The sequence below is a fragment of the Balearica regulorum genome, chromosome Z (genome assembly GCF_011004875.1).
Source record: "Balearica regulorum gibbericeps isolate bBalReg1 chromosome Z, bBalReg1.pri, whole genome shotgun sequence".
NCBI lineage: Eukaryota > Metazoa > Chordata > Aves > Gruiformes > Gruidae > Balearica > Balearica regulorum.
In genome coordinates this window covers 50,569,699-50,582,163 of record NC_046220.1, presented here as the reverse complement: position 1 = coordinate 50,582,163, position 12,465 = coordinate 50,569,699, and the positions used below count along the sequence as shown (strand labels likewise).

Sequence of the window (12,465 nt, the reverse complement as noted above, 5' to 3'; positions counted from 1 at the left end):
ATGAGCAGTGTTAGGTTTTAAAACAGAACTTGATACAGGAGCTATGCATATAGCAAATGTATTTTATTACCTACTGTAGCAAGGTTTCTTAGAGAAAAGAAGAAGGAATATGTTAACTTCAGGCTTCTCACAGACATCTCTTTGCACATTGTAATGTTTTTGTCTGCCAGGATTTTAGGATAGGAAGCTTCGTAGCAAATATGATTTTTACACCTCTGAGGATTTTTATATTGGTTATAGTTTACAAAATGAGTAGTAAAATAAGGTTATTTCATTGCTTAAAAAGAGTTTCAAGAATACCTGATTTACATCCTATTATATAATTTTGCCTAGAAATACATTCTGTATAATATATTCTGCAAATATAAATGGATGGGATTATGTACTGCAGTGGCAGTGCAATAACAGCCACCACCAACAGGAACGTCATTTTCATACGTGACAGTTGCAGTAGGAGGGTGACTCTGCTGTAAACTGAACTAGAAGCTCCTCACAGGGTTGTTCTGATGCCGAGGAGCAACATGCCATTCCCAGGAGCTTCCTACACTAATCCATTGGGCCTTCCACGTAGCTGTCTCTCTGAGCAGAGGGCTTATGGTGAAAAGCCTTGCTGAGTCACTGGAAGTTTTACATTGACTACACAGAAACTGAGATTTCATCACTTATCCCTTTGTGTATAGCAGAACAGAGTGTCATGGGTATACCAGGAGCAAGGACATTAAGATAGATGGATGTTAAAATACTGAATGTATAAACATCTGTTAAGCCGAAACACTCTGGAGGAGGTGCAGCAGACAAAGGCCGCTACATCGTGGAGGAACAGCAGTAGCCTGCCTTTATCAACATCTGGTCTAGCTGGCGTTTAAGATTCTACCTTTCATCCTGGTGACCTCTTCCCCCTGGAGTAAATCCTTTTTACTCTGTCACTCAGGATTTGCGTGCATGGTAGCACACACACAAAATCCCCTCTGTGTCTAAAAAAGAAAAAAGAACAAAAGACTTGACCTAAAACTTAGTGAGTGGTAAGAGACAACAGTGTAATGAACTTGCTTCTTAAGTAAATGCAAAGAATATCTTTTAGGCATAAATATCTTGCAGGGGGGCTGTTTTTCTTGTCCTACATAGATTTATATAGAATTTTCACGTACCCTTTCAATATATTACAAGTAGAAGAATAATGCAATAGAATTATCAACCCAGTAACACCATTTTCATTGTCTCCAGAGCTGTTAAGAGAAAACCTTGATACCTCTGATTGCAATTGTGTGTCTGTTGCAATGCACAGCATGGGGCATTTGTCTTGTACATCATACATTGCTTACACTTCACCCCTGTACATTCATATTTTAAATACTATTTTTCTACCTCCTCACTTCAGTAAATTCTATAAACAACATAGCACTGTCCTCTTTGGCACCTGTTCCACAAAAGCCCTTTCTTTTTCAATATATTTGCTGTCATTTTTGGGAATGTGGCCACTGCAATCATGGCATTTTAGACCAGATGCATTTTGGCAGCAGCAGTAGCCTAAGAAACTTCTGAGAGTCACAACCTATCTTGGGCAGATATGGGGGCATTTCTAAATTTGATCAGAGATATTGATCTAGTTATGATTTTTTTTAATTTTCTTTTTAGGAATAATTTATTATAGAGACACTGAATCATGAAATTCTGCATGTAGAAATATTTGCTATACTGGAAAAATTAACTTAATTCTTCTATCTTTCTCTGCTACATCTTTCTGTACTACTACTGGTTTTGCTGATTAAAGTACAATTCATTTTGTCTTTTACTCAGACTGTATTAATTCTGAGAATTATATATCAGATTAAGTAATAGACAATCAGAAAATACATTAACACTATTTATCTCTTGTTCAATGACAGCAGATGCAAAAGAGAATGGAAAGATTAACCCCTTTACTAAGAACAGTACTCATGTCAGACACATATTGAAACTGCCCATTGGCTTTAATAGATGCACTTAAGTGTGAAATACTGTTAGTGTTTTAGCTTTAAATACAGGATGCATTTTCTTGTATCCATGATATTTTTTGAAGTTAATGCAAAATCTACAAGCATTCTCATGTCATTCATAATGGGAATAAACATGACCATAAGTAGTTTTTCTTTTGTTTGCATATATGTATATATGTGATCTTCAGATGATCGGTATAGAAGTGTATGTGTATATAAACACATGTATAAAAATTTTTTTCTAATAACATCAAACAATATAAAATGTATTTCTGAGTTAAATAATAAAATGCTTGGATCAGAACATTATCTTTAACCTTCTCTCACCCATGTTTTTTTGTCTACCAGCAGATAATCGGGCACACATTTAGTCATTTCAAACTGTAGTATCTTCGATTCCTTATCAGGATTCTTCACAAAGGAAGGAGGGTTTTTGCCCTCTGAGAGATTTCAATACCATTTTGTATAATTGTTTCTTAGGTTAAAGTACAGTATTAGAATCTTCTTTGGAATAAGATAGTACTGTAGTTACCCTCTTAAGAAGCAGAGATTGGTTAGGCCATTGGTGGCTTTTGGCTGACTACACATTTGTGAAAGTTAACCACTAGCATGAAGATTATTTCAGTTCCTCTTTTTGCAGAACAACATTCAATATTATTTAAATTAAATATTTTATTTAAAAGATTACCTCTACAAGGAGTACTGTGAAATATATTGTTAGAAAGATTGAGTAAGTCTTGTCAGTTGTCAATCAAGTGCAACAAGACTAAGAGTTTGTTTGCATGTTATTTATTTGAACTAAATCCCTAACAAGCCTTGTCTGCTAATTGGACTTAGCATTTATGTTGCTAAATGAGAAGCTTTTTGGCTGCAGTATAGGGTGGTAAGACCTACCCAGTGGAATAAACAACTAACATCTGTTATCCTGTCCTGCTCCAGCTTGGCTTTTACCACTTAAGTACCTCAGCCCTAGAGTCAAGGTTATGGAATATGTGGTTCTCTGGCTATGGTGCGTATATGTGAAAGAGAAGAAATAACACAACATGAGTAAAGACCAGCCAACCAGAAGATATTTAGTGCAGCTGGTCCACTTTGCTTTAACCTCTACAAGCCCTACAAATATCAAAACAAAAGCCAAGAGAAGAGTGTATGTTTTATAGCAGTTGTCAACGCAGCAATTCAAGTGAGCTTACAGTGGTCACCATTAAAACAGATTTGACATTTAACCACCTTTAATACGCATTGGTGTCTGAGGCACCTTGGTATTTCTTCATGCTCTGTGTAGAAATAATTGCTGAATCCCAGAGAGGCTCTAGGTAAACAGGTTTCAACAGTAACTACTGTTATAGTTTTGTAGGATAATTTTTGCCTGTCATTGTAAAAATAGCAATGTGTACAGTCAAAATTTAATTAGCTTGCCTTTTTAAAAAAATGCTTGTTTTTAATGTTAGTTGACTTCTCTTTCCTGCTGGATTTGATCTTTACGTGGACTACAGAATTCAACCAACAGCTATGCAGTATAATTACAGATAATATATAGTGTTTGATTCCTTTTGAATTCTGAACCAGAGAAGCATCTTATATAATCAAGCAGAAATAGTTTAGGAAGCAATTGTGATTTTTTTCTTCTGTTTGTAAAACAGGTGTTGACCTCCAACCTGGCCAAGTGGCAACAGGAGAAGGAAGATTTACAAGGAAAATTGAAGTTGAGAGAACATCTGTCTCAAACTGCTGGCAAAAGTGAAGCCACACCAGCTCCTTCAAAGAACATAGATTTAGAGATGAAACAGCTGCAGTGCAAACTAAAGGTGACAGAACAGATTATCTAGTGCTGAGGATAATTTGTATGAACAGTATTTCATAACTGGGTCAAGCAGATATATTCACATATGCATATCATTTATATATCTTAGCCAATGGTTAGCAATTTAGGTATTAGATAACCTTTGATGTTAAGTAGAAATGTAGTCATAAGCAGAAGAATTAAAAGTTACAATTAAAACAATTTTTGCAGATCAAATAGGCCAGACAGGGAGACTTGCTGGGTTCTCACATGATGATTAAATGCATCTTGTTGGAAAGGGCTGTGGAATTACTTCAATGAGAATTGTGTTGATGCTTTTCTTCCTTTAAGAAGGAGGTAAGCAATAGCTATCTGTGAAAGGAGAGCAAAGAATTTGGGCTGTATTTTTGTAGAATAGCTGGTAGGAAAATACTAACTTGTTGATGATTTCATTTGTCAGTCTCCAGTCATTCTGTTATATGCGGATGACATAGATGCTGGACTGTGTTGATCTGACACCTTTCTGAGCAGGTGGCCTGGGTCAAGCATATTAATTCTTCCTCTCCTCCCACTGGAGGAAATATAAGTGGAACAGAATGTCTTAAAGTTGGTTTTTTCCATGATTTTGTGTTTAATATTTGAGGAAAAAGAAAAGGTAAAAATGGCACAGCTTCTTGCTGCTAGAAGAAATGACACACTAGCAAGCCAGCTGCCAAAGGATCAACTAGAAGAAAAGGCCATATTACATCAGCAATATAGCTGGCTCTGCTTCTGAGTACTGTATTAGCTGTACTAACAAACAAGGTGTGGGTGGTGCTCAGATATCGTAGATGTTGATGGTAATCATAGTATTACAGATCTTGGCTATAGCGCACTGGATGCGTAACATCTAAATTCAGGGATTAGTAAAGGTAGGTCACATTGATAAAGAGATGAGCACAGCAGGGAGTAGCCAGGAAAAGGCATATAATTTGATCTACTTTAATTATGGGAAAGACATCTTGAAATCATACATGCTGACTTCTTGAGTGTATATTTTAGATTTGGGGTTGACTAATCTGTTTTCTGTTGCTGGTGTGCTGGTAAGTGGTAATTTCTGGTAATTAGAATTGTTCCTTTTCAATGAGTGTCCTCATTATCCAGAAATCTAATAGTCAATTGCTCTATGAAAGCAAGAAAATGAAAAAAAATAAGAAAATTTTTTTTTGCAAAAACAGTCATGCTAGAGGCCTACTTTATTTGTCTGCTACATGTGAACTGCAAAATATATTGCTGAAAAATCAAAGGGGTTTTTGTTTCTGTGGCAGAAGAAACATTTAGCAAGCATATATAAATCCGATGTAAAAAATACTAACATGACTTTTAATTTCTTCTTAAAGATGTATTACATTTTTAATGTAAAAACTAAACCATGTATACAAAACTACATTTAGAATAAACGTAGTCTGTGACTCCAAATCCAGATTAGTAGAGTAAATTCACTGGTTACTACATTGGATGAGAGTTTTGACTATAAGAGCCTCAAAAGCTACTTTGATCAAGTTACTGAAAGTCTTAGCCTTATTTTGGCCTAATAATTTTTCAAAAATTTAAGTCATGCAAGTCTTTTTTTTTAGCTGAAGAAATTGGCAAAAGTTGTCAACTATTGTTTCAGGCTGTCTAGCATACTTAAAAAGGAGATATAAAGTTATTCTTCTAAATGTCTGAATGTGGAAGCAGCAAAATCCTTCCTTATAGCTCAAAATCTCAAAGTACCTGGTTTTGTTAGTTCATTTTTTTTCTCAGAGCTATCTTTGCAGTGTTTGTTTATGTTATATGTAATGACTCCCTGTATCTTTGCCAATAGGAAGAAGTGTGTTAAGTGTAGGTGGTGAGTTTGGAAGCAAAATACCATAAGCATATGTCTTTGCCTCTGAGCATGTGCAGAGGACCACCTAAATATTTGAGTTTGTATCATCTGGTGTGTAAACCATGCACTGGGTGCTGTGCTACGCTAATGAAGCTCAAGCTCAACAAACAGGTCTCAGGAATATCCTGCTAGCATATATCATTTTAACAATTTTCTGATTATACCTAACATTATAATAATAGTAAATAGACTAGACAAGTTATTAAGAACAATATTTTACATCTAACTATGCACACAAGAATATATACTCCCCTTGAGGTGCACAGAGTTATGTACAATACTCCCATTAATGTTAATAGGTGTTACAAGTCTGCACTGAGCAGAGAAATTTTCGTGAAGTATCTTTTGTTTACAGCATGTCTGATCTGTTAGCTTATTGTTTATACATAATGAGCAAAAAGCGGCTGAACATATATGTTGTGGGTATGCTTAACGCATATGTATCATTTGGCAACACCTTTTGGTATCCTGAAATCTCTACATACGATATTTTTGAGCTACAATTTTCAGCAATGGCATTCAATGCATATGCTCAGATTGCTAAGATGTCTACTTAGTTAAATTTCATATTTTTATTTCTGCAGAGTGATTCAGTTGTTCTGTATTTAAATCTTGGATAGATTATCTGTGTGGTTGCATGGAGGAATTGAAGACTTTCTGTACTTTCTGCTACATACAATGAAGAAAGGCCAACAACTGTATAATTCTATTGTTACTGAAATGTAGGATTTGTGTTCGTCTGGCCAAATGGAAATGTCTTTGTATTGTGCTTTGAGTTTCAAGGGACGCAAAACCAACTGCTCTTGTAGATTGCCTTGTATTTCTAAATGCACAAGATGAAAGGGGTTATTGGAAATTGTTGCTCTATAGATGTAGGCCCCTTGTGCTGTCGAACTATACCATTCAAGGATGTATTTCAAATGAAGATCCAATTTTAATTCTCTTCTTTTCTGTTACCTTTTCAGCTGACCATGCTATGCAAGAGAAAATGTAGTCCTCACAGGTGCACTGTGCTTGCAGGTCTCTTGGGGAACATCTATTAATCACACACTATTAGAGCAATGGAAAAGTACTGATTTTGATCATATTTTACAAGGAATGTACTTTTGCTTAAGTGTTGCTGGAAAGTAAGAATGGTCTTTTTGTACCAATTAATTTCTAAGAACATACATAAAGTATGTGGACATGTACACAGGCCATTATTTCAAACAAATTTACTGTTCACTGCAATAAAATTCAGTCTGCTTTATTTATATTTTAATATTTTTCAATGTAGAATTCGAATAATGAAATTACGAAGCAATCGACCACCATTAAGTCCCTAAAAAACGAAGTCCAGGAAAAAGAAGAACGGATACGGGAACTACAAGCTAAGTACGTTCACACTTCTATCCATTGTGTTTGGTGCCACCCAGTGGCAGCTGTATAGTTGTTACAACATTAACCATTCTTAAGTAGATTTTTAAGGGAATGCTTTATTCCCCGTTTTATTGCAGTCTTGCAGACTGTTACAGGTTTTCTTTCAGAAACTGGAGCAGCACATGCTAAAATTGCATTTTGTTTAAACTGATGAGTGATTAGCTAGCTACAGTATCTGTATTGCAATAAGAATACCTTAAATCGGAACTCAGACTCTAGAGTAGACTATTTTATCCTTGATGTAAGTCTAACTGAATTCCTCAGCACTGTTAAACACAGTCTTTCAAATACAGTAATTCTTTGCCTAGGGGCAAAGAGACATGTCAAGGTTCAGATGCTTAAACAAGATTAAATATCCAGTCTTATGTTCATAAAAGGTTCAAAAGGAGAGTTGTATTTGTTTCTATTTGAATTGATTAAGGATGGCTACTCATTTTGAAATGCACATGTACTGTTTTGAAGTATGCAACTGAGATTTTTATTCTACCTACTTTAACTGATATAATACTGTTCTTCAATTATATTACTATATAAACTTAACCTGCTAGTGTTTCTGTGAATTTCTTGCCTATCCCAGAGTTAACTCCTCTAACCATTCTGATTTTTTTTTTTATTTGTAGAAAGAATGTAGTTTATTTATCTGAAATTAGTTCATTTCAAAAATAGGGAACACTTAAAATTGCTAAATTGTGTACATTTGTATTTTCTGTTTTAAAATTGAACTGAATTTTTCTACTATAAGACTTAAATTTAGAATAGTTACTGGTTATCATGCTTTCTTTATAAAATAGATACTATTTTTTCATAAACTGTAAGATATAATCACCAAAATAGCATTAATAATATAAATGTGAAGTAGATGGAAGAATTTTTAAGATGGACTGTTTTCATTGGGTTTTTTTAAATATGGTATTGACATGGCATCAACAGTGGTTTATTTCTGAACATATTACCATCATTCATTTTGCTTTCATTAAAAAAAATTAATCCAGAAGTCAGAACATATTAAGGTATTGCTTATGTTTATATTTAAAATATTAATTTGTATCATAACGGTGGAAGCATTGTATAAGGCATAATTTTTTCATTGAACAGAGATTACGTTTTGTACATAAGAGTTTATTTTTTTAAAAAAGTTTCTGGAAAATGTTGATATTTCTAGATTTTGCAGTTTTTAAGAATTATTATTTCATCTGACATATACAGAGATAGAAATTTTTCATGTATTTCTCTGTATTACTCCATTGGATGAAAGAAGACTTCCCCCTTTTGCTTTCTTTTAATAATAATTTTGTACAAAATAGTGTTTGAATGATACTTGCTTCAGATACCAAAGAAATTTAATTAATTATTTTGTGTTCAACAGGGTTTTTTCCTTTTTTGATAGCTTGAGAAGAATTATTATGAATTAAAATCAGACAAGTTAAAGCATAAACCACAGCAAAAAGCAAATCACAAATAAATTGCGTATTTAGAAATAGGATTTGAAACTGGTTTTAATGGTTGAGAATAGGGTAAATTGCAAGAATTACATCAGCTATTTTTTGAAAAAATATTCTAAACCTACAGGAATTATAGTTTGTCTACTGCATTTATACTTTTTAGTTGTTTAAAATAGTTACATATTAACAATATTTTCTAACAGTGACGTGCCATGTAACTTCTTCCCTTCTAGGATTTCTCGACTGGAGAGGGATCTTAATATGAAAAGACATTTGATAGAAGACTTAAGGTCTCGTCTAAAAGCAAATCAAGAAAATGAGAAAACTTCTCATGAAACATTAGAAAGTCTTGAGAGAAAGGTACTTCTTTCTTGCTATTGATAGTTTTAGGAAAAGCAAAAGCTGGTGGATTTACAGAAGTTATTTCAACACGCTATACATACGAAATCAATATATTGCTTTAAGCAAACAACATACAGTTAACTTAAGGGTATAGTTCGCTCCACTATAATTTGTATGAAATCAGTATATGGTGATAGCTTGGATGGATTCAGCATAATTTAATGTATGTTCGTAAGAGGTGTAATTAAATATTAAAGTATTCAGAACACTGAGTTGCAAGGATATGTTGTGTGTTGTGAGTAGTGAGATTTAGTTTTATGCACTGTAAGTTCATAAAATACAGTAGACCTGAAACAAGGGTGATTTTACATGACTTATGCTAATGAAGTCCATGCACCTCTCCTGACTATACTAGTTAAATGCTTTAATATGTTAATCTATTTTCTACTGCAGCGTTATGAATGATTCACGGTTCTTAGCTTAATGTAATTCTGTCTGTGTAGGTAGTGCTTAATTTCTATAGCAAATTATTTTCTCCTGTGAAATTCTAGGGTGATTTCACTGAAGCTAGGAGAACTTATATATGTTTTGGCATCTTTCTATATTATCCAACCAAGGTATTGCACTTTGGCCTTTAATACCAGAAAAAAATTATGACATTTGGTTGTCTGTGAGGTTATGCAGCGTATGACCCCAAAACAAAAAAAAAAAACAATTTACAATTTGCTTTTGTTTTCCAAGAATGTGGGTTCTTGCTGAATATCACAAGCGCTCTTTCTTCTTGTGGTCATATAGCATTTTCAGCTCTAGAGAGAGCTACTATCTTACCCTCCATGCCAAAGATAAGAAATCTGCAGCCAGAGAGTGATAGCAGAAGTAAGTAAGGGAGCCAAAGTATGAAACAAGAGAACTACCTGGTTTTGGTTTTAGATGAAAGATTTAGAATGATGTACTTTAATGCTGGTCATTGACTACTTTAAGTGCTGCATTTCTCAGATTCCAGAGAATTGAATCCCATACATTACTATGATTATTCAATGTGGAAAATCAACTTGATAAATTTTACATTCTCATTCAAAGAAAATCCCTGTTACTCGATATTGTCAGGAAAACTTTGTGATTAATACTGTCAGGAGACCTGAAAGATTTTCTAGGAGCATTGGTCTATTATCTTTTACCCAAAATCAGTGTTAGCGTTGTATGGCAAAATGATAATAATTATCTAAGAGGCTTCACAGACTATTAACTTGTAGACACTTACAGCTTTCTCAGCTGAGTTTTAATTAATGTTTTTACCTCTGATAGAAAAAAACAAGTGGAATTTGTGGTTTGCTCCCTTTTCCATTCACTGTAACAGTAAAATAGATATAAACATACAGCTCTGCAAATGAAGAGCTTTTCTTTGCGCTTAATACAAGTTAAGACTTCATATAGCAAGATTGTGTGCAAACTGATCTCTACTGCAGAGATTTATTAAATGCTGTAATTTCAGAAAGAGGTACTGTAAGCAGGTTATTTATACAATACAGGCATGTTTATGCAACATAGGTGAACTTAGTTTTGATTTGATTTTCATTTTTAAGTTTTATGTCTTAATAGTCATTGCTCTTGGCCTTTCATTATTTCAGGTAAAGGCACTGGCTGAAGACTGTTCGAACAAAAAAACTTCCATTGACTCACTGAAACAAAAACTTAATGTGGCTACGAAGGAGAAGTCTCAGTATGAGCAGATGTATCACAAGGCTAAAGATGAGTTGGAAAAAAAGGTATCTTAGAGTTCTGATGGCTGCACTGTGGAATTTTTTCATACCTCACTTTCAAATGAATAGTTGCAAGGTCATCAGCTTAGGCTTTCTAAATACAGAAAGGGAAAAAAGAATGGAATTCAGTCACATCACTGAAATTTAGATGCTGAAACATGGATGTAATGACTGAAATTACATTTAATTTTTCCCATGAAATTACATTTTATGTGTTGCAAGTAGAAAGTTCTGTGATGTTAACTATTGTGTGAGAGGTTGGTTTGTTTGCTCGTTTTTTTGAGGTCTACTATATCTGCCTATCAGCTTTTATCATATCACTGCTGTTTCTCTGTGGATGTATTTCAGGATCTCAAGCTTACCAATCTAGAGAGCAAAATGATTGAGACTGAATATGCTATGACTGAACTTGAGACTACTGCATCTCAACAACTACATGGCTTGGCTAAACAGAGTGGACAGGCTTTGGAAACTGTACAGAAGAAGCTGCTGCTCAGCAATGACAAAGTAGAAGAATTCATGACTTTTGTGAAGGTTTGAATTTTTATTTTCTTTTGAGTGTTTACCTAAAAAAAGGTATTCTGGAGTGAAAGCAAAACATGGAAGATTAGATGAGGGTAATCTTTGGTGCATTTCCTGTTCAGCAACAATCTTTGAAGTCCCTGCACTGGCCTCATGTTAACTCTGAACTGGTCTGAACAGGGAGGTGGGTCAGGGGCTCCAGATCTCTCTCTTAGACTTTCATAGACTTCCATAATTTTTATTGGTCATCTTTTTGTATATGGCTGCCAATGTACTTGATCCCAAGAAAAAGTGCTAAGAATTATAATGCCTATTCAGTATATATCTATCTTGAATTTAGCTTCTACTATTTACCTAATTTCAGACAAAGTTATATCTTACGAACCCGTGAAACAGATCCACTTCTCTACTGTTCTTGGATTTCTGTAGAGATGAGCAGCTTTCATATATGTTTGAGCAAGTCCGATGGCATCCAAAGAGCACTGGTGTTTTGATGCACTGTAAAAAGAAGGCATATATAGTTATCTCTTCATTAATAACTTTTCACTGTGGATTGAAGTTTAGTAACTTAAATACTTGTGCATTTTACCTTCTTTCTGTCATCATCAGATAACAAGTCACTCTACATGGCAGTTTTCAGACCTCTGGCCTTGGCCTGAAACCATCCCATGTTCAATTCAATTGCAAAATTCACATCGACTTCATTGTGAAAGAAGACTGAACAATGTTGAATGCACTTTAAAATCTTAAATGCAAATAATTTATAAGTTAAAATAACGAAAGTGAAAATGAGGATTGACTTTCATGAAAAAACATGTGCTTGTTATTTTAAAAAATAGTTATTTTTTAGGTTTGTGATTAAAATAAACCTATCTTCTGTTTGCCTTGTTTTGTAACCTTTGGGAAAGTGATATAAAACTGGTCACTGTGCCCTGTGATTCAGAAGTATCTTGCCTATTCTTGAACAAAATTGTTTTTTTCATGGGGAAAATGTGCTTTCTTCTAATACAGAATGCTTCCTCTAAGAGGAAGAAATGAGTGTTATTTTTGGTCAAGTATGGGAAAGTCTGAATTAATCTAATGTATTATCTATTTTTTTTAAATTAATTACTCCTATGTCATTGATGAGAGAGATATGCAATTCAGGCTGCTATGAATTTTGGAATTACTTCATTGAATAAACTGCAGTAGCAATTAAAGACAAAGGAGATAAACAAGTGTTCATACTATCAACGCTTTGCACACTTCCATAATGAAAAGTTTGTCAAAAATTAGAAAATGAGAAAGCATAAGATCTTCTGTTCTCAAAAGT

General features: G+C 34.1%; 1 protein-coding gene across 6 annotated transcripts in view; it reads left to right on the top strand.

The window, feature by feature from the left end:
• CNTLN (centlein) overlaps positions 1–12,465 on the top strand; it is a 207,257-nt gene that overhangs the window by 171,018 nt on the left and 23,774 nt on the right. For 5 of the 6 annotated variants that reach the window (XM_075740036.1, XM_075740038.1, XM_075740035.1 and 2 more), the window contains 5 exons: positions 3,620–3,784; positions 6,945–7,042; positions 8,763–8,889; positions 10,500–10,637; positions 10,980–11,165. In XM_075740036.1, coding sequence (XP_075596151.1) covers positions 3,620–3,784; positions 6,945–7,042; positions 8,763–8,889; positions 10,500–10,637; positions 10,980–11,165 — 714 coding nt within the window. Of the gene's footprint in view, positions 1–3,619; positions 3,785–6,944; positions 7,043–8,762; positions 8,890–10,499; positions 10,638–10,979; positions 11,166–11,762; positions 11,983–12,465 lie in introns of those variants that run through there. The other variant, XM_075740039.1, reaches the window with a different exon arrangement.